Consider the following 27,105-nt stretch of genomic DNA (forward strand, 5'->3'; position numbering starts at 1 on the left):
TTTGAATGTGAAAACAAAAAACAAACATTGTTAATCCTGAATAAACAGAATCAAAGAATTAATCTGTACCTGTAGATGTCATTGCGCAAACAATAAAAATTTTATCTCATAGTGAAAAATCTATGATTTGATTAAAATATTTAATAAAAAAAAATGGACGTATTATGAAAATAATTTTCTTAGTTAGATAGCTTTTAGGAAAATTTAATACAATTTTTAAAATAATATTGGAAATAATACAAAAATGGCTTTGACGATCGCGTTAATTGTCTCAAATCAGTGTCTTGTGTGTCACTGAAAACAAATTAGGTCTGTTTTATCTGTTATGTATTTTCCAATAATAAAAAATTTAAACGTATTTGAATTTAAAAAATAATACTTCTAGGGACGGTTGTAGTATTTGAATAGTTTTTTCAGAATAGCGGGAAATTTGAGAGATCATTGTCAAGATGCGTCAACTTTGTAAAATACGAAAATTTAACATACCCGAAATATAAAAGGAAAGTTTTTAATTCTACGATGACCACCGTTTTCAATATCGAGTGGAGTTTTTACAAGTGAAATTTAAAAAACTTTTGAAACATAGTAAGAACACTCTCAATCAAATCCCTTTTCAAATAAATTCACATTCGTTCATTCATTTAAGAGCTACGGTGCCACATACAGACAGACAGGCACACACACTCGTCGGCTTCACAATTTCCTGGAATGTTATTAAATCTAACTTTCTCTTAAATTTCCAACCGTTTTGAAATAACTGACAAATATTGCATACTCCTAGACCTATAAATATTAAAAGAGTTAATTAAAGCTCTTTTTTTGTAAACCTAAGCATTTAATTAAATTTAAAAAAAAAAAAAAGCAAAAAAAATATCTTTAAGTATATATATATATATAAAATATATTTATTTATTTACATATTAACTTGTAAATTATTTTTAAATATTGAAATAAAAAAAAAACTCCCTTTTTATTATTCTTAAACTTTTCTCGTTCTAAAAAACCTCTTTAGTCCAATTAATAAAAATCGATGCATCCATGATTCATTTTTTAGGCATAAGATTTCATTTGGTTAATTTAGATATCATGTTCTGATATCAGATTGGACCTAGTTCTCCAAGTTGCTTTTAATAGCCAAATTAAGAACCTACAAGGTAAGAGATAGAATAGCACTTTAAATTAAGAAGTTGCGACTTAAAAATATGTCATTGAATTTAATCGAAAAATGCTTTAGCCAAAAGTTGTCAAATAGAGGACATTCGTCTGTGTCCATGACTTTGACCTGAAATTAATTTGACCTTGACTTCAATTGATCTTGAAAATTTACCTGGTCTTAAAAAAACACAGACGAATGATCTTTATTATCCTTGATAACTTTTACCTAGTAAATTTATCTAAAACTAGCCTATGTTTTTTCGATTAAATGCAATAACGAAATATTTTTAAGTCGCATTTCCTCCGAAAGCTAACGATTTTCGAAAAAATGTTAGTCTAAATTGACTAAGAGATAGATTCAATCTGATGTCAGAACATGATTTCAAAATCTACAACTTTTATTGAAGTTATTTTTTGATTGCAAAACGGGCTGCTGAAATTGCAAAGTATTTAATTTTAACAGGTTTATTCGTCAAGCCATGTGGCTAGAAAAGTGTTGAGTAGGCTATTCTTTATCCAGGAGAATGATGATCTAAGGATTTAATACACGTTTTCATTAAATAATTTCGTTTAAATTCGAATAGAAAATATGAAAATGCTTAAGATGTTTTTTGTTGGATGCTAGATTTTATTAGTGGACTTTTTCATTCTCCCAAAATAAAAAACCAATAAATCGAATAATTTACATTTTGATAATGCAAAACGTTTAAAGACAAATGTAATTAATGTCTCTTTTTGTATAAAATAAAATCAGTATATATATAAATATAGATATTTATAAACAAATTCTTATACCAAATTAAATATTAACAAAAAAAAATATAAATAAAACTATTTTACGAAGTCGAGGAATTGTGAAACAACTCATATTGCTCTACGTACGAAAGCGGATGGGATTGGGTAAATGTGTGTTTCAATTGTTTGTGTATTTTTTTTTTATAATGGAAGTAATGTGAATTGTATTTGAAAATTAGCAATAAGTGAGGAATTGGTTAATGATTGTAAAAAATTTTCTACTCATTTTGGTGAGATTTTTAACATCGATTTATTACGCCGTTGTGTATATACTGTTTATTTTAAAGATAAGAATAAAACCCAAAAAAAAACCCAGTTCATTGGATGGGATGAGTGGTTTTCCCCTGATATTGACGAAAATTTTTCAAAATATAGATATTTATGTATAAGTCTTTTCGCGGGACAGGTGGTTTCGTAAGAAGTAAAACCGGAATTAATAGACGCAGTGTTTTCTGAAGGTTACTAGGTGACCTTATATAACAATTTAATTGTTTAAATTTCTGTAGCTCGGAAGCTATCAATTTTGGCGAGGCCATACTTGAGCTCCTGAGGAACATCGTGCGGCAAGCTGGAATCCTCTGTCTTTTGGCTGGAAACAACTTTTGTCGCTACAATCGATAGTTTCCGAGTTACAGCGATCTAAACAATTAAATTGTTAATAACTTTTGTTTCACTACTTTACGTAAAATCGACGCCCATATTCGTAATCAGCGACCTAAAAAACTTCAGGAAACACTGCGTCTATTCATCTTGGTTTTACTTCCTACGAAATTCCCTATCCCGTATATGAACTAGTAAGAATTTCGGGTCATAAGATCACCAGTCCTCAACAATTCGTATAACATTGATGTTAAAAATCTAACGAGTTGAGTGGGAAAAAAAATGATGAAAATTGTGACTTCATATACGACTTTTGTACAATAAAAAAAATTTCTTAATATATTTATGCTCATATTAAAATAAAAAGTACAGCTTTAAAAATAAAAAAACTTGTATTCTCGTACTACTACAAACTAGTGCTTACAAAAAATAAAAAAAAAAACTTAAAAGAATTTATTATTTATTGCGAATTTTCCCGTCTAAATTACTACTTGTATTATATAGTTTACAAAAAAAATTTATATAAAAAAAGGAAAAGAAAGGACCTTGTATAAATCCTATGAGAAAACTATTTTTGTGAATTTGGATATAATACCCCGATTAACCATTAGTTTTTAGAAATTCGCTTCCATTTCGATGTGAAAAACACGGTTCAAAAAAAGGTAAAAAAATTTCAAAGATAGGTAATAATTCATTCATTTTGAAATGTCTGAGAAAGTATTTTCTCAAAGGGAAAAGTCGGCCAAAGCTTTTAATTCTAATCTTTAAAGGACGTTGGGATTTTAATGCCAAGAAAGACTCTATCTAGCGATAGAAAAAAGAATTATATGTGAAATCCCTATAAGTCTTTAAAAATGGAATAAGTAGATTCCAGTAACTTTTGAACCCTGATTTGTGAACGTAAAACAACCAGTTGCAGATTTGATAGCCCCATTGAAACTTTTAATTAATATCTTAAAAACTGCCCACTAAAAAATATTTTCTCATAAGATTTACGCAGGGTCCTTTCGTTTAAACTTACCTAAAAAAAAGCTTTTTTTGAATGTAAAAAACGAAATCTAAAGCTTTATATTTTAAAAATGATTTGTATAAAAAAAAAATGGCTGAAATATGTATTATTATAAAAAATGTTCAATGGATATTATTGTTCTTAAAAATTATTTTCTATTTCGATATACTCTTGTAAGAAAATTTCGTGTGATCCACACTTGTAAAGTTGTAAATTCGTTACAAGATTCGAGAAATGGATCAATCAACCTCTAAACATAACAAACGGCTGGTAGATTCAAGTGAGACGAGGATAGAAGATATAGAAGAAGTTCATAGAGAGAGAAAATATATTTTGTCGCCACGGAGTCAGGTGATGGTCGTGGAATCGTGTTTGTCGGAGTTAAGAAATCTTGGATGGCAAGTGTGCGGTCTATGTTGAATTGAATATATCGAACGCTTGTATATTTTTTAGATCTTTCTCGAATTGATTGTGTATTATTTGTAATAATTTTCTTGAAGGAAATAGTCTTAAAGCCAGGAACCGACTTATAGTATATTTGAATATGTTTCATACTCAGTTAAATCTTTTATTACCCCACAGAATCCTTATGGGAAATGAATTTTGATTAAATTTTGCCAGGCTTAGTGTCTGAAAAGACTGTTAAATATTAAAATTTGTACATTTCTTCCATGTCCCATGTCGGCTGCTGGCTCTTCGACTAAAATTGGTTTTACACACTACTTTGCAAAAAATGTTAATTTTGGTGCTTCTCTAATTTAAGATAAAAAAATTTTAAAAAGTATATTATTAAAAATTGTTCAGAAAATAATATAAATGGTGCAAAGTTTTTTTCCTATTTTTTATTTTAGGTGGCTGAAAATTCGTTTTAAACAAATTATTTAATTTTCCTCTGTACTATTTGACCTTTTGTAATCACACTCGTTTTTCCCGTTTACTTTTTTTTCTACTTAAGGTTTAAAAATAAAAAAAATGAACATTTTTTTTTTTTTTGTATATTTTGTTTTGTTCCAAATATTAAATTTTGTTAAAATTTTTTTGTAACATTGATCATGATACATACTGTATATTAATTATTAATAGTAATAAATAAAAATAATACTCTTAATAAAATTTAAAATTGAATATTTTCTTTAGATTCATAAAGGGGACATCTTTGAGACAACATGAATTTATCCTTGATCTTCAGAATTATTTAAAAATCACCTCGATCTCGTTAAAAATAAGAGATAGAAGGACACTTTAAATTAGAAAGTTGTTCTTCATGGAAAGCTAACATCTTTTATTTGAAACATTTTCAAGTTATCGATTAAAATGGTCCACCTTGGTCTCCAAATGATGACAATAAGAAAATTTGGTAGCGGCAACTGATTCGTTTGTGAGTGAAATTTCATTCGTCGCTGTGTCACAGGTAAAACTGCCAGAACGCGAAGGACTTTGGTAGTTATTTAGAAACATTGCAAATATCAAGTGCATCGAGTGAATTTTTGACGTCCAGGTCAGTAATGCATTTTTGTCAAAGTTGAACTTTGTCGCCTCAGATGTTATTGCGATGATTTAAAAATCGATTCTATAAATGTGCCACAAACGAATCGATGTACGGTATATAGATTGTACATTCGAAGTCAGGCTGTACATTCGAAGTCAATTCAGTCTAAATATTTGTGGAAATATTCTCTATACTGGGGGGGGGGGGGGTGTGGTGATCCCCCAGAGCCCCTTCCGTGCGTATGTCTTTGGCATGATGATAATATAGGTAATGCAAGTCTATGAATTAAACTTTAAATCTTTTTCATGTTTTACCCAATGAACAAGTTTACTGAGATCAAAAATTATTCCGCTTATGAGTCAAACAAGCCTGTGTTGCTCGAGCATAGATAAAAATTTGAGTAAAATTTAAAAGGGTCGAAACTATTTTGAAACGATACAAGTCTATTTATTCGTAAAGAGTAGCCTGACACTTCGATTTCTTTTTGTGTTGTTTGAAAAGTAATTTAATGGAGTGTGTTCTTAGCTATGTTTCAAAATATTTTGAAAATAATGTTTATAAAGTATGGTATCGGGGATCTAAGAATAAGTATCTAAAAAGGAGGTCGATTTTGTAATTCAAAGAGTATTGAGGTCGATATGAATAAGCAATTTTAAATATCTTGTGCTTTCTTCAACACACGCGTTTTCTGTATTAAAAAAAGTCAATTCAAGGGCTAAGATGAAAAAAATTTTAAGTTTCATTGAACCTAGTGTTGTTACGAAAAAAATTTTGTTTCCGGGTTATTGAAACCCAAAGATATGAAACCTAACCATCTTAACCTAAACAAAATGTAGGACATTGGAGCAGAAATGAATTTAATTTAAAAGATTTTGTTACTCTTTGCATTTTTTTTTTAAATCTTTTTAATATACTTTAATAAGGTTTCCTAATAAAATATGGGGTAAATGAAATATACAAAAAAAATTTTTAATATGGTAGCAAACTTATAATAGACCGACGACTATACCATAAAAAGGTCTTACCGTCTTGTGATTGATCAAATAGTCGACGCTACTCAAGTTGATTTTTATTCGTTGTGTGCGTAGTCATGGTAGGGACTATAAAATCGATGCCAGCGCTTCCAGTGAAAAAGTTTTTGGCGTTAAAGGAGGCTGTTATGACTAATTTGCAGTTCTTTACATGTTAATCTTATAGAAAATGTTAAATTAAAATTATTGAAAAACACTAATTAATTAAACTTAATGTATTCAAAATTGTGAAAATAAGAAATCAAATTGCACAAATATTATTTTTCAAATGTAAATTATCATAATTATTTATTTAAATTTGTGAGACAATAATATTAAATTTTCAATGTAAGTCATAAATGCAATCCATACAATTATATATGCATCCATACAATTATATAATTAAAGTAGTGCATCGTTACCATGGAAACGTCTCCTATAAAACTCACACACGGTGCGAATAGATATTTAAATTAAATAATTGACAGAGATCGGGAAAATTATTTAAAAATATATAATTTTCAATGTTGAAGATACGGAGATATTTTAAAAAATATGGTGTAAAGTGGTTTAAAACATTTCCAATCGATAAAAAATCTTAAGTCTTATATTTTAGGGTCCAAATTTAGAAACTTACCCTTAACTCAATCAGTACTAATTCAATATATATACTTATTTTTAAGGCAATAATTTTGATTTGAAGTAATTTAAAAAATAAATTATATAATACTTGTGAAGGAATTCCACTGGCAACAATTTAAAAAATTAAGTGGCGTACAGATTGAAGTCACGATTCATTTTCTGATGCTAGATACCGGTCTACAAATATGCTACCAAATAAAAGTACATCAATCACATAAAAAAAATACTTTCAGTAGTACCCAAGCTATGAAAATGGCGTAAAGTTCTCGAGTAATGTCAGATAATAAAAAATGTGTAAAAAATATCTTCTGTATTGGAAATAGTGTTTGAAAAACTAGTGATTTGTGTAGTCTTTAGGTAAGAAAATTTATTGAAAAACATTTAAACAAGTTTCTTGAAAAAATAATTCATATAAAATATGATTGAATTGATATAACAAAAATATATGATCGCCCACACCATTTAAAGCATAAAAATTTTCTTTTTGATAAATTTTCTAGGTGTGTGTGTTATTCCGAAATATGTCTGAGTCAACACCATCATCGAATTGTGTTGGACCAGCAAGTCCATCACCAGCATCTCCACCAGATGAGACGACACGAGATGGTGGCGATGTTGTAATGTCTCAATCGCATTCATCACAGACCGTACTAAAACCAGTCCGTTTAACCGAACAAGATTATGCCTGTTTACCATCGGACACCTGTAAATTGCTCCGAGCACAGGATAACTACATCACCTGTCTTGAAGAACGATTGAACAGTTTAGAAGGTACACGTCATGATAAATAAGTGAACAAAAAAAAAAAAATTAACCCCGTGAATATTAACTACCCCATGTTGCAACATCAGTGGTTGAATTTATATATTGTGCAAAGAAAATCTCAAATTTTTTCATTTTCAAATTTTGATCGCCATAAAAAAAAAAAAATTCTTGTGGTTTTGTGATATTTTTAAAAAAAAATTTATTTTCTAAGTTTAGCAGTTTTAGCTTTGTTTTATAGCAGTTAGTGTAAACAAAAATAAATCGTAAGCTTCCATCACCGACCAAGAAAGTGAATTCTATTTATTTATCGTTGAATTTTTTATGTTAGACTTGAAAACTTCGAGACTCTAGGACTTAATTTTTAAATTTTTTTTGTTGTGATAATTAAACAGGGTTTTTCTCTTGCTAAGAAAATGTCGTTTTTGTTTTTTATTTTTATGAGGAAATCTTGTAAATAATAAAAACATACTGTGATTTTATTTTTTAAAATTTTAATTTATTTATTTTTTTAAATAAGTTTTTTTGTTTGTATACAGTGTCCCCCCCGGATAGAGGTAACTATACTTGTAAAATTCCTTATTTTACATTTTAAGGAAAAAAGTCATTCTTTATAAGAAGTTTTGCTTATTATGAAAAGTATGTAGGAATATTTAAAACTTCTAAATAATTTACAGGGTAACGTAAAACTTGGTATCACTATTTTTATTTTTGGTAAACTACCCTTCTCTTTTATAAGTTGGCGAAATGTTACTAAAAAAAGTTACTTGCAATTAACAATTATGACTCTATACAAAATATCAAGAAGATCCGTTTACTTTACGTTAGAAAGAAAATAATAATAAATCAATGAACATGTACCATCCGAGAGTGTATTTTTTTTGTGGACTAGGCTAGAAAATTTATTTTCTCGGAAAAACATTCACTAAGAATGGAATTGTCAAAGTTAAGATCTGCTTGATATTTTGTATAGAGTCATAATTGTTAATTTTGAGTAACTTTTTTTAGTAACATTTTGTCAACTTTTAAAAACGAAGGATAGTTTACCCAAAAAAAAAAAAAAAAATAGTGATTGACCCTGTACATTATTAAGAAGTTTTAAATATTCCTACATACTTTTCATAATAAGCAAAACTTCTTATAAAGAATGACATTTTTCGTAAAATGCAAAATAAGAAAATTTACAAGTATAGTTACCTCTATCCGGGGACACACTGTATATCTCTCAGATCTAGTATAAAAACCAAGTATGTCTATGGTACTTGAATATTTTTAAGTTTTTAAATAAAACATAAAAATTTGTACTGGAGTTTTACCAAAAAAAAAAAAAAACTTTACAATTTTCAAGTATTTAGGAAATCAAACTACAAGAAATAATAATTCAATTCTCGTTTAATATAGGAAATAAGGAAAATTATTCCTTAATCGTTTTAATAAGGAAAATTATTGATTAATAAATTCGTTTTCATGAACTAATTGTACAAACTAGAACACTAGAACAAAGAATATACTACTTTTAGTTTCCCGAAGATTTGAAACGAGAAAAGTTGGAGGGCTTGGTAAATTGATAATATAAATTTTTTGATTTACAAATATTTTACCATAATCTTTTTAGTTTTGGCGATATTTATTAATCAAAATATGACCATTCTACCAATACTTTCAACTTCTCCATTTCAAATTTTTAAGGTTTAAAAATATTCAAATTTGTTTTAATCAAAATAAATAAAATGAGTAATTGTAGATGTTTATTTATTCAAGATAAACAAAGTTTTTTCGATTGCATTTCCAAAATAAAAAAATCGCGAACAATTGAAATGATGAATAGATTTTTTGCGTTTATTATCAGAAATTTTGAACATTGATAATAAAAATACGAAACATATTAAATTCAAGACATTAAAAAATCCAAAAAATCGTTTCAAAACCGTCTTGAATATTTCAGAAAATGTATTCCTTGCTATTGCTAAGAAAATATCCGGAACACGAATTCTGTTGTGTTAATATTCTGGGAAAAACTTTTCGCTAACTTTTTGAAGCCTAATAATAATAACAAACAAATAGGTTTTTCAACTGTCGTAAAAAACGCCAGTCTTTTTATTAAAAGTTTGCGAAAAGTTAGTTATTGCTTTGTTTTTGTTTGTCCGTTTAGTGGAAAACCGAAATATTAGCTATTTTTCTCCTATTTTCTTTATAAAATGTACTATTACAATTATTTCCTGGAAAAAAAATACAATTTTCTATATTACACGTCGTTTTTATCACGAATATTTATCAATATCAACGAATCTACACTGGTTGTTTAAACGAAATTCTAAATTATTCTAAGTTTGTATACGTTTTACATTTTTTTATGGTGCGTAGCTTCAGAACTATTGGAAAATTTTTTTTAAATCAATTCAAAATGAAATAGCAAAGATGGTGGCTCTAATATGGTAAAAATCGAACAATTTTGGGAAATTCTTTTTCAGTTTAAAACTAGACCAAAACTTCTTTCTTTTCATGAATTCTGAAGCTGGGTTTAGGCACACGTAAATTTCAATTTAATCAAATTATTAAAATATTAAATCCGAAAAATGACCAAAAGCTCGGAATTTAAAAATACACCTCCTATTTTTATAAGACCGGGCGAAAAACTTTTCGTATAAAGAAAATTCAGTTTGGTCAGAAAGTATAATCTTGAGACTTTTTAATTTGTCTAATATTAATCGAGATTTTCCTAAAATTATAAACGATAATTAACGGATGTCTTGTCTCTATGATAACAGGGCATCCAAAAATTACATGAGACAATTTTTTCTCTAGCTTCCCAAAGAAATAAAGGCATTAACTCATAGACTTTACCCTGAATCCAAAAAAATTTCATTTTTGGGAATTTTTTGTTAAAATTTTATTTAATTTAGTTTATTACTTATCGAAATCGAGAGTTGCTGTGTTTTTTAACGATTCTATTAATATTTAAATCATTATTTTTTATAGAATATCTCTAGAAAATCGCCTTATACCGCTATGAATTGTCCCGTTGAATAATATTTAGTTCGATATTACAAGCCCATCTTGATTACCAGGGTTTTGAGCAGAGCATGCCGAACTGTGTATATCCACAGCTAGGCCATTCGATTGCTTTTCTGAAACTTACTAGAGCACATTTGGGTGGTGGGATTTTTGGTAGGACACTGTCGATTGAACTATCACCTTCATAATATGGGAATGTCTACGGATATCTGTGGAGTTTCTGCGAGGCGAATTGCCTTGATAAAATCTTATAGCTTAAAATAGCATCTCTTACACAGAGACGCCTCGTCTTTGATAGAGAGGTTGTTCTCAAGGAGGACAGAGATCTCTTGGTCCAGGTGCTAGGGACCCATTTCTGGTACTCTACACCTGCACAAATCTGCAGGGTGTCAGATTCAGAATGTTCGTATCAAAAGGCAGAGAAGCTGTGGGCTTCTGCGCGGCGTCTGATCTCGACAGAATCTTACAGCTTCATCTGATTAAAATAGCATCTCTTAACGGAAGACGCCACACCTTTGCCACAAACGACCCCTTGGTTTAGGTTCTACGGACCCATTCGCGGTTTTATTATTAGTAGTTCGATATTACCATTAATAAAAATTTGGTCGCATCCTAGTTTAAATAGAATACAATTTCCAATAGTTCTGTTAATATTTCAAAGTAGTCCATAAAACTCATTTCATTCAAACTTGCAGATTCTTTTTCTATGAATCATCCTACAATATAACGAATGTATATTGTAGCATGACTCATGCCAAAAATAAAGATATAAATTGTAGTTTGATCTCTTCATCGTAAACATCAATAAATTGTGTCTTTTAAAAATAAGTAAAAACCTGTAAAAATAATTTTAAATTTTTTGCTTGTATGTTTTAAAAAAGTGATAATTGATCTCTCGGGGGTTCTAGTGATATTTCTAAGTGATATTTATTTAAAAAAAAAAAACTGTTGTAAAGTGTCTTAATTTACGGGTTTTCTTAAATCAGTGCGCAAAATGAACGTGATTGTAGAGTGCGCATATCAATTCAATTGTGTGAAAAAATTTGTGTGATATATTTATTTATATTTTTTTTTTGTTGTGACATATTGTGATTTAAAAAAAATTTCGGTGAAAATTTGTGATGATACGTTTTCTTGTTGGTTCTTGTACGCGTTGTTGGAAGTTTTTTGCGCTTAGCGAAAAATTTGCGATCAAATAATATAGAATTTGCTTAATTAATATTTGGGTTATCTAATTCCGTCTGGACAGAGAGTTATTTCTACTTGTTGTCCTTGGATGATTGTGTTTCAACAACCGCTGATGTTTTCACATACACATGTTTCCGTTTCTGCTACATATGACCATGGTGACGTCATTTTTAAAATCCTTATAAAATATAATTCAAACCGAAATCCTTTCATTAAAATTTTTTTTTATTTAAAAATTAGATGACTATTTTTTTTTTTCTTAATCCTTAATGAAATTGCTTTTGTTGTACTGATTTCTGCTATATAATTATTTCTAATTTATTTTTTTTTAAATCTCTTATAAATAGGAGAGATAAACAATTTTCGTGAGAATGAGGAACGGTTACGAGCTCAACATGCTGAATCTCAACAACGTGAAAAAGTTCTTGTGCGACGACTTGCGGCTAAAGAACAAGAAATGCAAGATGTAGCTGTGAGTATATATATATATATATATATTTTTTTTTTTAAACAATTTTTGAAAAGGTGATTTAAAAATTTGATAGGAGATCTAATTTTAGTTCGTTCTTTCCTAAAGGAAATACAATTAACCCCGGTTATAACTCACTAACGCACAGTTGAAAAGAGAGTTGGAACTCTAGAAGGGCACTTTCGATTGAATTACCACCTTCATAACATGAGGATTTCTGGTAATCCCATTTCTAGGTCCTGTATGGAGGACTATGAAACCTTCACACATGTTATTTGCAACTGCTTGGCTCTATCAATCCTAGGAAAAGTTTGGGAAGCTGTGGGCTTTTTGCATGACGTCTGGCCACGACAGAACTTTGAGAAAAAATGAACACGTAGTTCTCTAAGGAATCTTCTGTGTGTCACCAGAAGGCAGACGCCTCCGGGTAAGAGATGCTCATTTTAAGCAGATCTAGCTTTAGGATTCTGTCATGGGAAAACGTCACCCACAAAGCCCACATCTTTATCTGCTTAAAATAGCATCTCTTACTCGGAGACCTTCTGGTGACAGGTTGTTTCCAAGGAGGGCACAGAAGAATCCTTAGGGGGCTAGGTTTCCATTTTTCCTCAGAGTAAGGTGATTTTTAAGAAAGACCCAGCCAAACGCGGACAAGCCCTGATGTGATGTCATTAACTAACTTTTTCTTTTTTTTTTTTAGGCTCAAATGGCCGAATTAAAGACGAGTCAAACAGCAACAACGTCTGGTTTACGATCAGCTTTATTGGATCCAGCTGTAAATATTTTATTACAAAGATTACGACACGAATTGTTAACGTCAAGAACACGTTTAGATGAAACACAAAATGAATTATCCGCATGGAAATTTACACCAGATTCAAATACTGGTAAACGTTTAATGGCGAAATGTCGTTTATTGTATACAGAAAATGAAGAATTAGGTAAATTAACAAATAGTGGTCGTGTCGCTAAATTGGAAGGTGAATTAGCCTTACAGAAAAGTTTTAGTGAGGAAGTTAAAAAATCACAATCAGGTAACATATTTTATTATTTTTACACAATTATTGTAACGACTAAGTCTAAATCAATCCTGAAAATTGGGGGGGGGGGGGGTTGTTTACAAAATTCATCATTAAAGTTGAAAATAATTTACAAATAATTTCTACCACAAGTCTCTCTTAATCGTATAATCGAGGTAATAAAATCGAAAAATGACCAAAAGTTTGGAATTAAAACTACAATTTCGATTTTTACGGAACTGAGCGCAAATAATTTGTATTTTGAACTAGTGAATTATTCAGATTCTTTTAAAATTCTAACTGGATATAACCTTTGCGCCTAAAAACTTGATCCTTTCTTGTAACTCATTATTTTCTAGGATATTCGAATAATAAAAAGTAATAAATTTTGTATTTTCTTTTTTCCTTTTTATAAAATGAAAATCCACAACATAGAATTAGATGAATTCCTTCAAGATTTGGATGAAGATGTTGAAGGTATGCAAAGTACAATTTATTATTTACAACAAGAATTACGTAAAACAAAAGATAGCGTTGCAATAATGGAACGTGAATTACAAACATTACGTCAACCAGCATCAAATTCAACGACAACATCAACAGTAGCACCTAGTTCACATAATAATAATAATAATAATATAACTGTATCATCATCACAAACTGTAACAAACTGTAATAGATCTAAAACACCAGACATTCATGTAAATAGTAATATAACGACAACAGACTCATCCCCACATCATTTAGTGAATAACGATACAGTTACAACGAATGGTAATTGTAATAAAATTAGTGAAAGTGATTTAAGTAGAACTAAAACAAACTCAAACACGGTATGCGATTCTGACTCTGAACCAGAATTAATAATCAAGGTATCGGATAAAGAAATATGTGATGATGATTCAAGAGACGATCATGATACAAAACAGACAATGGATCCATCGTCAACTGGGGCTGGGGGTGGTGTTGTGACACAAATGAATGGTGCAGGTGCAGGTGGTGATGTAGCAAGCAGTAACTGTGGAAGTGCTGGTAATAATAATAAAAGGACGTACGATTCAAGCGATTCAAATGAAAGTCATGTCATACAAAATACACAATTAAATCGATCATGTTCACAAACTAAAAGTAATGTTAATAAAAAAGTACGCAGATCATCTGTTTTATCACTTGAATATAACGATGATAATATGCTAGATGAGGATGCGTTGATTATATCAACCAATGGAGATGGTACGATATCAGATGCTGATTAAATCTTTTTTTATAATCAATCAATCAATCAATAGTTTATATACACTGATCATTTTATACTCTTTATCTACATTCAGCAAATTGTACAAGAAAATTAGACTAAATTAGACTCCGCCACAAATAAAAACTTGGCAATTTTTATTTACTTAAAAATACACAATATGTGAAGATGCGTTCCTTCAATTTATTCGAATACTTGAGGTGTCTTACATGGCAATCGGAAAGTTAGATTAATTTTTAAAATGAAACCAATTTTAATCTTTATCCTGACATACGGTCATTGTCACGGTCTAGACGAAGCTATAAAATTTAAAGCCAAGCTTAAAGCCTACAGCTTCTCCGCCAGGATTTCTATCAGAATTCATGGATCCAGGGTTTCAGATCCAAAATGCTAAACCTGACATGCTGCAGGAGCAAATAACATGTATAGAGGTTTAATCGTCCTTCATACAGGCCGTACAAATGAGATCCCCATGTTATGAAAGTGATAGTTCAATCGACAGTGTCCTGTTAAGAGTCCTACCACCCTTCTAAACTGTGATCTATATCACAACAGTTTCCAAAAAAGAGCGTGTATCCTGAACTTTCGATTACAAATGATCTTGAATTTCAGATTGTCAAGACAATACTTTGAGTCTTAAAGTAAATTGGAGAAATTCATCTTCAAGTATAATTCTTAAAACTTTACAATGAGCCCTAATAGATTCAAAAAGGATGAAGGAAAACAAAGCTACATGTTCGGAAAAAAATGAACTTTCCCGTACATTTTGTAAAATGATGAAACCGTCTTTTAATACCTCTATTGATTGAGCTCAATTCATTAAGAGAACATCATAATATATTATTGTAGTCCTCATTTTTTATATTATTATTTAGGTAGCGTTATTACGCAGCGAATGTATGTAAACTATTCCTAGAAAGAGTTCGAAAAATATACGTTTGATCGGAATAAAATGTTTTTACACTTTGTAACATATATATTATCTGTATTCCAAAATTAAATGGCAAGAAAATTTGAGAGTCCGTTGTCAAAATCGTGTCTCACAACTTTGTAAAAATATTCTTAGCCGCGAATTTCTCTTAAACTTTTAATCGCGTGGCAAACTTACAATTGATAAATATTTATTAAGCACGATATTTAAATAAGAAGATAATTAAATAAAAACAAAAATCATTTTCTACGACACAAAGTCGCATGTCCGACGTTCGACATCGAACTATAACTATGACGTTATTTTGAGTGACAAAGAAAATAAATTTTCTTTTATTCAATCACAATCTTATTTGAATATTTTCCACGACAACATTGATACGTTTGAAAGAACAGAACACTGTTATTAAAATTATCGTATTTTGTGATAACAGTCTCTTAAATTTTCCATTCTTTTTCAACGAGTGGCTGGCTCTAGACTTGAAGTAATATTTTTGGCGTTAAATGAACATAAAACATAAAACATATGATGCGTGTGTATGAAGCTGCGTAACATTTTGTTGTGTGATTATAATTCTTAGTAATTGAACTATTTTATTAATTTAATAAATTGTATAGTATATATATATATATATGAAAGGGACGTTAACAGTTTTCATTTTTTTAATTTTAAAATTTTGGTTTTAATTTAATTTAAAAGAATTCTAATTTTTGATGAAATTTAACATTTGTGTATTTATAAAGAAAATCAAATATACAGTGTGGCCATGGATAGAGGTAACTAATTATACTTGTAAATTTTCATATTTTGCATTTCAAGAAAAGAAATCATTCTTAATAAAAAAAATTTTGATCATTCTGAAAAGTATGTAGGCATATTTAAAACTTCTAAATAATACCTCCCGTTTTTATAAGTTGACAATATGTTACTAAGAAAAGTTGCTCGCAGGAAGGGTAGTTAACCAAAAAGAAAAATAATGAATCCAAATTTTTGGCTACCCTGTACATTATTAAGAAGTTTTAAATATACCTACATACTTTTCAGAAAAAGCAAAACTTCTTATAAAGAATGACTTTTTTTCTTAAAATAAGAAAATTTACAAGTATAGTTACCTCTATCCGGGGACACACGGTATAAAACTGTAAACACTCTTGAACGTAAAACATTGATAAAAACAGGTGATAATAGGTCACGTTTTTTTAATATATCTCTCTCGGTATGTTCTGAGTCATCTGAATCGATTTTTTTTTTTTTTTTAATTTTACTTTATCGTTTTGTTATGTTGGCAATTTACTAATTTTTTGTGTGTATGATTTTAAGGATTAATTTAAAAATATGGCAACTGATAACATAATTTATAAATATATTAGTAAAAAAAGGAAATCTTGCCAATCATTTTACCAATAAAAATATTTGCAACGGTTTTTATTTAAGGCTTCGTCTCTGATTCAAATCTGATTCCAATCAAATCATATGTGGGGAAAAAAATTCGATTAGCTTTGTATCAATGATTTTATTCCATCGTACGTAACTCTCACTTCGTATTTGAATTTCACTAATCCGGCAATATTAAAAACTAGAGGATATCGAATTATTGGAATATTCGGATTACTAGATTGTATAGAAAAATTCATAATGCCGAATTATTGAACGTATCATCGGTCTATTAAATTGTAGGATTGTTGAGATTGTACTATATTTGCCCAATTTTCTACCTTTTTTGAGTGAGTATTTGCCAATCAGCTTTTACAAAGTCTTGTCTAAGTAGTTACACAAAGATGATGGAATTTTTTCCCAATAAACGGGGAGCCCGTGGTAGTAAAACTGCAATTAAATGGATTTTAAAATTTCGCATATGAATCAAAACTAAATAACGATAGGTAAATTATGGACAAGGTGTGTCAGGGTTTATCCTGACAGAAATATTTTTTATAAATTTTTTTATTTTTAATAATTTTGCATTTTTATGGAAATTAATTTGTAAGAAACCATTTTATTGCAAATTTTATCTATTTTCAGGAAAATTTGGTGTTACAGCTCTTATCGTCTGTCACACCGATCTTTAATATATAAAGTCAATGAAATTTTTCCCTTATCCTGAAATTACTTTCTTTTATTTTTTTAATTTGTTCGTTTTGAGCTATACTTTCGAAATATCTCGGTGTGGCAGCTCGAAACTGGACAAAAATATCTGGTCACCCAGTAAAAAATAAAAAAATCCTGGCAATTTCTTCCAGTATAAACCCTGGGACACCTAGTACATATTGTACGTATATGTGTAAATAGTATTGATTCGAAATTTCGAAATCCGTGTAAGTGCGGTTTTACTGTTACAGGCTTCACGGCTTCATACAATATTAATACTTTTTTTTTAAAATTAGTAATTTTTAATAATTAATGTAATTAATTATTTTTATATTATAAATTGTATATATTTCTATATTATTATATTTGGTGTATAATAAAGTGTATTTGGACGTTAATGAAATGTAAAACTGGAAAAATCAAGAAAAAATAGCGCGAAAGTATAAAAAGTCGTGACAGATAAGAATTATTCAACTACAGTTGAAATCGGTTGTAACGATATTGAAAGAATCGTACAATTATAGTCGTTATATTCTATTTAATATTCTAGAAGAAATGTTACTTGATGACTCGATAAAAAACATTTTTTTTCGATGAAAATCGAAAATCTAGTTGTAAAAAGAATCAGATTTTGATCGAATTAATCTGAAACTTTGATTATCAACTCCACTTTCGGTTAAATTTTGTTACTCGAGAGTTTTTTGGGTCGTTGATCACGAATATATCAGGATTTCCTTTAAATTGCTTTAAAATGTATTAAAAATAATTAATCGGGGGCTTTTGGAGGTCGCTTATCAATTAATATAATGTCGAAAACAGTTGGTACCTTGATAATTCGTCATTTTATAGATGAATGTCGTTATAACCGATTTTAACTATTAATATCATTATTATTTATTTGATAATGAAAATGTAATTAATGAAAATAACAAAACAAAAAAAAGATAATTAGTTTAATTAAGAATATATTTTTATTTTATATTATTGACATTAAATTTTCAAAAAAGCCATTTTATTTATTTCTCGGAAAAGTATCTTTTTGTAATTTTTATTTTGTACAGGAAACAAAAAAAAAAAAGTTATAAGCACGAACGTAAAGTGTATACGAGTAGTTTATGGATCGAAAGCCTTATTATTGCGAAATCGAAAAACTTCCATGTAAATGGGCGGTTTAAACTTATATGAAGGGATAATTATAGGTAATGGATCAAATTATTGTGCTTTTGATTCGTAAACTAGAGATTAAACGTAATACGTCACAATCGTACAGCGTTTTAAGGTCGCTTGTAATCATTTTACGATCGTGTATATTTCGCCTTCGTGTAAATACGTTTTGGACGCTTATATTTAATATTAGAGTCCGATTTTTTTTTTTTTTGTTTTGAATTCATTCCATCTCAATTTTATCAAATTTTCTTTACTATTTTTTCAAAAGCATCTGAAACTGAAAAACCATACTTGAGGGTTGAAGTTGCAAAAGGATATAATAAGCGGTTTAAAACATATTTTTTAAAGTTATAATCTATTTAGATCACCGTTTTAACTGAATAATTTTTTATTTTATGACTTCCGCAAAATCGATTCGAATCGATATAAAATATATTTTAAGAAAACAAATCAAATTCTCACGTTTAAATTTATTTTTCTCCCAGGGAAGTATATTAGAAGGAGCTAATATGGTAACTCTTGCATTAAAAAAGCACGGTAATCAAAAGTAAAGCTGTAATGCGATTTTTATGAAAAAATTAATATATTAGTTCCTCCCCCCCCCCTAGTAACATTATTTCTGAAAAGTAGGGATTGATCGTGGCCGCATGGAATAAATATTTCAAATTTTTTAAATGATTTCTCGTATAGTATATAATTTTTATAAAACGATGTGGCTAGATATTAACCAATCGGAATGATATCGTTTGGATTAGAGGAGATTTCCTCTTCTCCTTTACGATTTATGATATTAAGATCGTAATATTTAGTTTTTATAAAAAATCATCTTCTGAGTAAGTGTTTTTTGAACGGTTTCAACCGTTGAAGGTGGAGCCAGCCTATCAAACTATTAGTCTATTGAAAAGTTAAGTTACATTTGGGATTGCATTTGCCAGAGTTTTCAGCATTCGACGGGAAATTGCTTGAAACCTACGAGAAAACTTTTTCATTGTAAATCGGAATCTGTAACATTTCAATGCCCTATATAAGTTAACTATTTCAAAATTCTTTTCTGTTATACTCTTAAAAATTGTCTCTTCCTGACGTCCCAGATCTATAAATCACTTAGTTCTGCAGACTGCAGCTAAGGCTTAACGGTTCTGAGTGAATATTTAGCTTAATCGTTTGATAAATAAAATAATATTTTGTAAACCAAATTTATAATTTATTTTTCAAATTTTATAAATATCTAATATTTAAAATTAATTAAACAAATAACTAATAACAAACTATAATTATGATGTACAGAGTGTACAAAAAAAACCAATTATGTCTTTATAAAAAATAAACTGTTACTTTAGTAAATATTTAAAAATTAAAGAAATGTTATTTAAATGAACAAATTTTTATTTAATAACAAATAAAAATAAGTTTTACTTAGAATAGTTTTTATTTTTCATACATTAATCCCTCAAGCCTGGGAATGCACCGATCCGGAACTACAAGCGTTAGATACTTTGCAAGTTGAGCGGAATTTCTACTGGACCGTTTGCAGTTATAAAGAGGAGCCTTGCTGAACCCATGTACTTTATACAAAAATGCTTACTTCGTTGTTCCTTATCACTCCCTATAAAAGTATAAAGTGAGAAGATGAAAGGTGAGGTTTAGGAATTCAAAAATAAGGTGATTTTACACGTAAATAGGTTTCTTTATGTGATTTTCATTCTACATTTTCAATTTATTTATATTGTTACATTTTTAAAATTATAAAATATAATGTTACTTCGGTCGGTATTTCAACCTTTTTTGATAAGGTGATCCATCACCATGGTAGTTGATTTACGGGCTCCCATCAATCGGGAGCCATTTTTTCCATTTGTTATACGAATATCATACAACGGCAATTTTATTATACCTTGTATATGAAATAAACATAGTATATTAAGTTTAGTCCCAAGTTTTGTAACGCTTAAAAATATTGATGCTATGAAAAAAATTTTGGTTTAGGTGTTCATGGAATCACCTAATTAGTCCATTTCCGTATGTCTGTTTGTCTGTCGTCTGTCCGTCTGTCATCACGATTAATCAAAAACGAAAAGAGATATCAAGCTGAAATTTTTATAGTGTGCTTAAGACGTAAAAAGTGAGTTCGAGTTCGTAAATGAGCAACAAAGGTCAATTGGGTCTTGGGTCCGTAGGACCCATCTTGTAAACTTTGATAGTTAAATGTTTTATTACAAATATCACATTGAATTGGGGTTTTCTCCATTATGTATTCGTTTATGTACATTTAAAGTACTTTGTCGAGTAAATCTTTTATCACAAACATCGCATAAAAATGGTTTTTCTCCGGTGTGAATACGTTTATGTCTAACTAAAGTATGTTGGTGAGTAAATGTTTTATTACAAACATCACATGAAAATGGTTTTTCTCCACTATGAATACGTTTATGGACAATTAAAGTATTTTTACGTCCAAATGTTTTATTACAAACATCACATGAAAATGGTTTTTCTCCACTATGAATTAGTTTATGTTTAACTAAATGATTTTGTCGAGTAAATGTTTTATTACAAACATCGCATGAAAATGGTTTTTCTCCGGTGTGAATACATTTATGTACGACTAAATCACTTTGCCGAATAAATCTTTTATTACAAACATCACATGGAAATGGTTTCTCTCCGGTGTGAATACGTTTATGTTTAACTAAACTCGATGATGTAGTAAATGTTTTATTACAAATTTCACATGAAAATGGTTTTTCTCCGCTATGAATTAGTTTATGTTTAACTAAACTCGATGATGTAGTAAATGTTTTATTACAAATTTCACATGAAAATGGTTTTTCTCCGGTGTGAATTAGTTTATGTTTAACTAAACTCGATGATGTAGTAAATGTTTTATTACAAACATCGCATGAAAATGGTTTTTCTCCGGTGTGAATACGTTTATGTACGACTAAATCACTTTGCTGTTTAAATGTTTTATTACAAACATCACATGGAAATGGTTTTTCTCCGGTGTGAATACGTTTATGTAAAACTAAATTATATTGATAAGTAAATGTTTTATTACAAGCATCGCATGAAAATGGTTTTTCTCCACTATGAATTCGTTTATGTGAAACTAAATGATGTTGTTGAGTAAATCTTTTATCACAAACATCGCATGAAAATGGTTTTTCTCCGGTGTGAATACGTTTATGTCTATTTAAAGCACTTGGTCGAGTATATCTTTTATTACAAATATCACATACAAATGGTTTATCTTCTAAATCAGTTTCATCTAATATTTCATTTTTAATAATTAGTTCAGTATGTAATTCTTTTTCAAGTTTAATATTTTCATAATTAATTGTGTACAATTGTTTATCATTTTCATCACTCACAGGTTCATGTTTTACACTCACAACACTATCACTATCATTGCTGCCTTCTTCTTTATTTGTAATGTGTCCACCTTCCATTAAAATAGTTTCATTTTTAATAATTAGTTCTGTATGTAATTCTTTTTCAAGTTTAATATTTTCATAATTAATTGTGTACAATTTTTTATCATTTTCATCACTCACAAGTTCATGTTTTACACTCACAACACTATCACTATCATTGCTGCCTTCCTCTTCATTTGTAATGTGTCCACCTTCCATTAAAATAGTTCCATCTAATATTTCATTTTTAATAATTAGTTCAGTATGTAATTCTTGTTCAAGTTTAATATTTTCATAATTAATTGTGTACAATTGTTTATCATTTTCATCACTCACAGGTTCATGTTTTACACTCACAACACTATCACTATCATTGCTGCCCTCCTCTTCATTTGTAACGTGTCCACCTTCCATTAAAATAGTTTCATTTAATATTTCACTTTTAATAATTAGTTCTGTATGTAATTCTTTTTCGAATTTAATATTTTCTTCATTGATAATCAAATGATTATTTATATCAAGAATTATTTTAATCTCTTTTTATACTTGTTTTGTTTATTCAAGGTTCAAGCATCAATTTCCCTTAATACCTAACCTAATATATGAAAAATTTATTTTGTTCATATTCTCCTGATACAAATTCTTATAAAATTTTATTATTTTAACAAAATAAATGTGTAAATTATCCAAAAATTATCATATAGGCAAAGTACGTTACAAGTAATTTTTAGGTTTCTGAAGTAAAAATTTTAAAATTTGGTATTAGGAGAATATGTTAAACAAGTTATACACATATTCTTGTATGTCTATGGTATATTACAATAATAAACATATTCTTGTATGTCTATGGTAATAAGACACACCTCCTATTATATGAAAGTATAATAGGAGGTGTGTCTCTAATATAACATTATAAATGAGTAAGATGTATAGGGTATTGTATTGAACTAAAAAGAGACAAAGTATATTAGTAATATCAGTGCTGACAATCCAACGACATTAGAACCAAATAATACCAACCTAACATAATTAAATTATATATTTGTCTTTTTTGGTCCAATTTAATTATATATATACTTCACTCACTTATGATATTTATATATTTGTCTTTTTTTATTCAAGTATATTACCTATTTCTATCTTGTTCTTTTATTTTTTATGTTAAAGCAACCATGTTTTTTTTATATTCGGCCAATGGGAATACATATTTTTTAATTTATTTGTCTCTTTTTGTTTAATGTAGTTATGCATATACTTCACTTTCTTATTATTATTTCCTTTTTATCATATTCTCCTAATACCAAATTTTAAAATTTTTACTTCAAAAACCTAAAAATTACTTGTAACGTGCTTTGCCTATATGAATGATATTTTTGCTCAATTAGCATTCTCAAAAATAGCTGCTTGTAACGTGCCTTGCACTAATGACTGATATTTTTGCTCAAATTCTATGAGTTAAGCTCGTTCGTTCCTCCCTTCATCTAAAATTGGCCCTTTTTACGATATCCTCTTTAACAGTTTGCAATTCGCGAGCCGATTGATGCTTGTGTTAGACAGCAAGTTCGTCGGCTTCACAATTTCCTGGAATCTCTCTGTGTCCCGATACCAATACCAGGCTTACATTCATTTGTTCCGCCAGCTCATTTAAGGACGAACAGCAGTCCTGCGCTACCTTTGAAAACACTACTCTTCGTGTAATTAATTAGTTTTTCAAAGCATATAGGTAGCAGAACAGAAATTAAATTTTCATTTCAATAAAAACAGTTTTAAACACATTATCTGGCAAATCCAGTATTTATTTAAAAAGAATGATAGGTAAAATCAATTTAATAATTTGTGGCAAGGAAAACAAAAAAATAATGTAATTTTAAAAATAATTTCAGTCAAAATATTTAAATGATTTCAAAAACAAAATACATCTACGTGCCATCTATGATAAACCTGTTGAACTAACATTAATTTCGATGGTATTGCCATCTAAAGTAAACACGTTGAACTATTTATTAATTTCGACGATGGTGCCATCTATGGTATACCTGTTAAACTAACATTTCGATGGTAGTGCCACCTGTCGCTAATTACTTAAACTAACATTTTACCTCGATTTATAGTTAAAAATTTTATTTTATTTGTTTCTATTATATTATATTATTATATTATATTAAATTATTATATTTAAATAATTGCTCTTTGTGTACTTGAGTAGCATTGAATGAAATAGTTTATAAAATTAATAAACAAATGCAATAAACATTTTAAACATTATATATTGATTTATAATATTTGTAATTTCATTCATTAATTAATAAAATAAATTATTCATTTTAATTAATATAAAAAAACATGGTTTCTTTAATATAAATAATAAAAGAATATGATAAAAATGTGACTTGAATAAAAAATCACAATCTTCTTTATCTCAAATAAAATTGTATAAGAATTTGTAGCGGGAAAATATGAACAAAATACATTTAATTATGTTAGGTTGGTATTGTTTAGTTCTAATGCCGTTGGATTGTCAGCACTGATATTACTAATATACTATATCTCTTTTGGTTCAATACAATACCCTATACATCTTACTCATTTATAATTTTATATTAAAGACACACCTCCTATTATACTTTCATATAATAGGAGGTGTGTCTTATTACCATAGACATACAAGAATATGTGTATTACTGTAATATACCATAGACATACAAGAATATGTGTATCACTTGTTTAACATATTCTCCTAATACCAAATTTTAAAATTTTTAATTCAAAAACATAAAAATTGCTTGTAACATGCCTTGCCTATATGATATTTATAAATTGAAATCGTTGTTAAATCCCGAAAGAACTAAACGGGAGCAATTTATTGATAGCAAAAACGTTTGGAAAAACTGTCAATTTACTGAGATATTAGAAATAAAAATTTTGTATTTTTAATTGAAAATATTTAATTAAATAATTATTTAATAATTAGAGCAATTGTAGAATCCGAAGGAGTATTTAGAGAGCAATATATTTTATATATGATTTCATAAATTTTATAAATATCGAAATCTTTATAGAGTCATCTAGATGACCAAATGAGTATTAAAAAAGAAACTGGCTACTTTATCGATAAATTTTGACATTTGACAATAAACTTGAATTTGAAAAATATAAACAAATTCCAATGTGCTTTCAAATATCAACAAGTGCTTTTAACTAATTCCAAATTATGTTTTTAAAATAGTGTAAATATAACAAAAAGTGATAAAAAAAGCTGAAAACAATTTTTAAAATGTAAAATCAAACTCCAATTAAATTAATAAACAAATGGAATAAACATTTTAAACATTATATATTGATTTATAATATTTTTAATTTCATCATTAATTCACAAAATAAATATTTTGATTTTATTATTATTTTTTTTTTTTTTTTGCTCTAAAGCCAGCCTTTCTCGAGATATACCCAATTTTCCATTTCCACATGTCATTTTGTAAATACTAATTCAACCATAAATTTTTTAATTAAAAAATGTAGGTTCTGTTTAGTATTCCTGAAATCGATGTAAAGGATAAAAGATAAAGGTAGGTAAAATATTGAATATTAATAATTAAACCAGAAAAATTGATAAAAAGGATATTTTATTATATTCACATATTTGTACACTTCTTCTAAATTAATAATAATTAATATAAATAAATAAAAATCGTTATATATTGTAAATTTTGTTTTTTTCTATACCAATTTTCCTTTCAGAACAAAATTATTAACTAATTAATTATTCCTAAAGGTAAGTATTAAGTTAATTATAAGGTTATACATAAGCCGTGTAGCTGAGTGGGTATAGCACTTGTCTATGAGATCAAGGTATGCTGGTTCGTACCCTGGTGGTGATAACATTTTTACTTTCAGATTAAATGAATTTTTTCTGAAAATCGTTATATATTTTAAATTTTGTTTTATTTTTAAAATTTTCTATTCTATTTTTTATTTCAGGACAAAATTATCAATTAAACAATTATTTAGTAAAGGTAAGTAAGTATTAAGTTAATTATATGGTTTCACATAAGCTGAGTGGCTGTGTGGGTATATCACTCACCTATAAAACAAAAGTACGTCAGTTCGTATCTTGGTGTGGTTAACATTTTTTACTTTAAAACAAATGAATTTTTCCTGACTTTAAAAATTTTCCACTCTTTTTATAGTTTAAATTATATATATATATATATAACCCGCCCTCTTGTTATTATTAACGTCAGTTATGCATAAGTCGTAAATCACTATTCTGTCAAGAGGTAGGATTTAAATAATCATAAATATATCTCACTCTTTAAAATCATATTCTCCTGCTACAGAATATTAAAAATTTGTACAAATTGTCTTAGTTATGCTAAAATTTGAAACTTTTTAATAGGAGAACATGTCCTTTAGTACATCTCACTCATATTCTCCTATTACAAAATATTAAATTTTGTAGTGCTAAAATAAAAAATAGCTTGGTTACGCTAAAATTTGATACTTTTTAATAGGAGAACATGTCCTATAGTTTATCTCACTTATATTCTCCTATTACAAAATATAGTTCGTTAAGGCTAAAATATTAAATTTTGTAACAAGAGAACATGTCCACTTTCCTACTTATGTCATAAATCACTTTTCTTTATTTATGATAATTTATATTCCCACCCCCTGAAAGAATAGTGATTTATGACAAATGCATAAATGACGTTATTAATAACAAGAAGGCGGGTTTTATATATAATTTAAACTATAAAAAGAATGGAAAATTTTTAACATAAGGAAAAATTCATTTAATCTAAAAGTAAAATTGTTAATTCCACCACTGGATTCGAACCAGTGTACCTTGGTTTCAGATGCAAGTACCATACTCACACAGCTACCCTGCTTGTTAATAATAACAGAATTATGTTAATACTTACCTTAACGGATTCGTAATCTACATTAAAAAATGCTCTATTTTGATTTTTTTTCTGGTATTCTAGGAGCATTTTTATGAAGGGTCTCTAAAGTGCAAATTTAATGTTTGACTGGGGGGATTCTAATAAATAAATACAGAAAATGGAGCATTAAAATTTTAAAAAATTCAAAACTTTAAAAA

At 28.4% G+C, this 27,105-nt stretch overlaps 1 protein-coding gene across 2 annotated transcripts; it reads left to right on the forward strand.

Annotated features, from left to right (window-relative positions):
• The first annotated feature begins 6,940 nt into the window (after positions 1 to 6,940).
• LOC123301575 (pre-mRNA-splicing regulator female-lethal(2)D) lies at positions 6,941 to 15,976 on the forward strand. Of its 2 annotated transcripts, XM_044884389.1 has the most exons (5): positions 6,941 to 7,057; positions 7,201 to 7,471; positions 12,013 to 12,137; positions 12,835 to 13,168; positions 13,589 to 15,976. In XM_044884389.1, exons 2-5 carry the CDS (start codon positions 7,222 to 7,224, stop codon positions 14,407 to 14,409), a joined length of 1,530 nt encoding a protein of 509 aa, XP_044740324.1. In that variant the 5' UTR covers positions 6,941 to 7,057; positions 7,201 to 7,221; the 3' UTR covers positions 14,410 to 15,976. The 2 variants fall into 2 exon arrangements, with proteins under 2 accessions (XP_044740324.1, XP_044740325.1); XM_044884390.1 differs by lacking the exons at positions 6,941 to 7,057; positions 7,201 to 7,471 and adding an exon at positions 11,365 to 11,823.
• Positions 15,977 to 27,105: the final 11,129 nt, after the last annotated feature.

This window comes from Chrysoperla carnea, chromosome 5 (genome assembly GCF_905475395.1).
Source record: "Chrysoperla carnea chromosome 5, inChrCarn1.1, whole genome shotgun sequence".
Taxonomy (NCBI): domain Eukaryota; kingdom Metazoa; phylum Arthropoda; class Insecta; order Neuroptera; family Chrysopidae; genus Chrysoperla; species Chrysoperla carnea.

Coding starts and splice junctions, on each gene's coding strand:
- LOC123301575 (XM_044884389.1), top strand. CDS start 7,222: ATGTCTGAGTCAACACCATCATCGAATTGTGTTGGACCAGCAAGTCCA. Junction 7,472..12,012: donor ACGATTGAACAGTTTAGAAG/GTACACGTCATG, acceptor TCTTATAAATAG/GAGAGATAAACAATTTTCGT. Junction 13,169..13,588: donor AGTTAAAAAATCACAATCAG/GTAACATATTTT, acceptor TCCACAACATAG/AATTAGATGAATTCCTTCAA.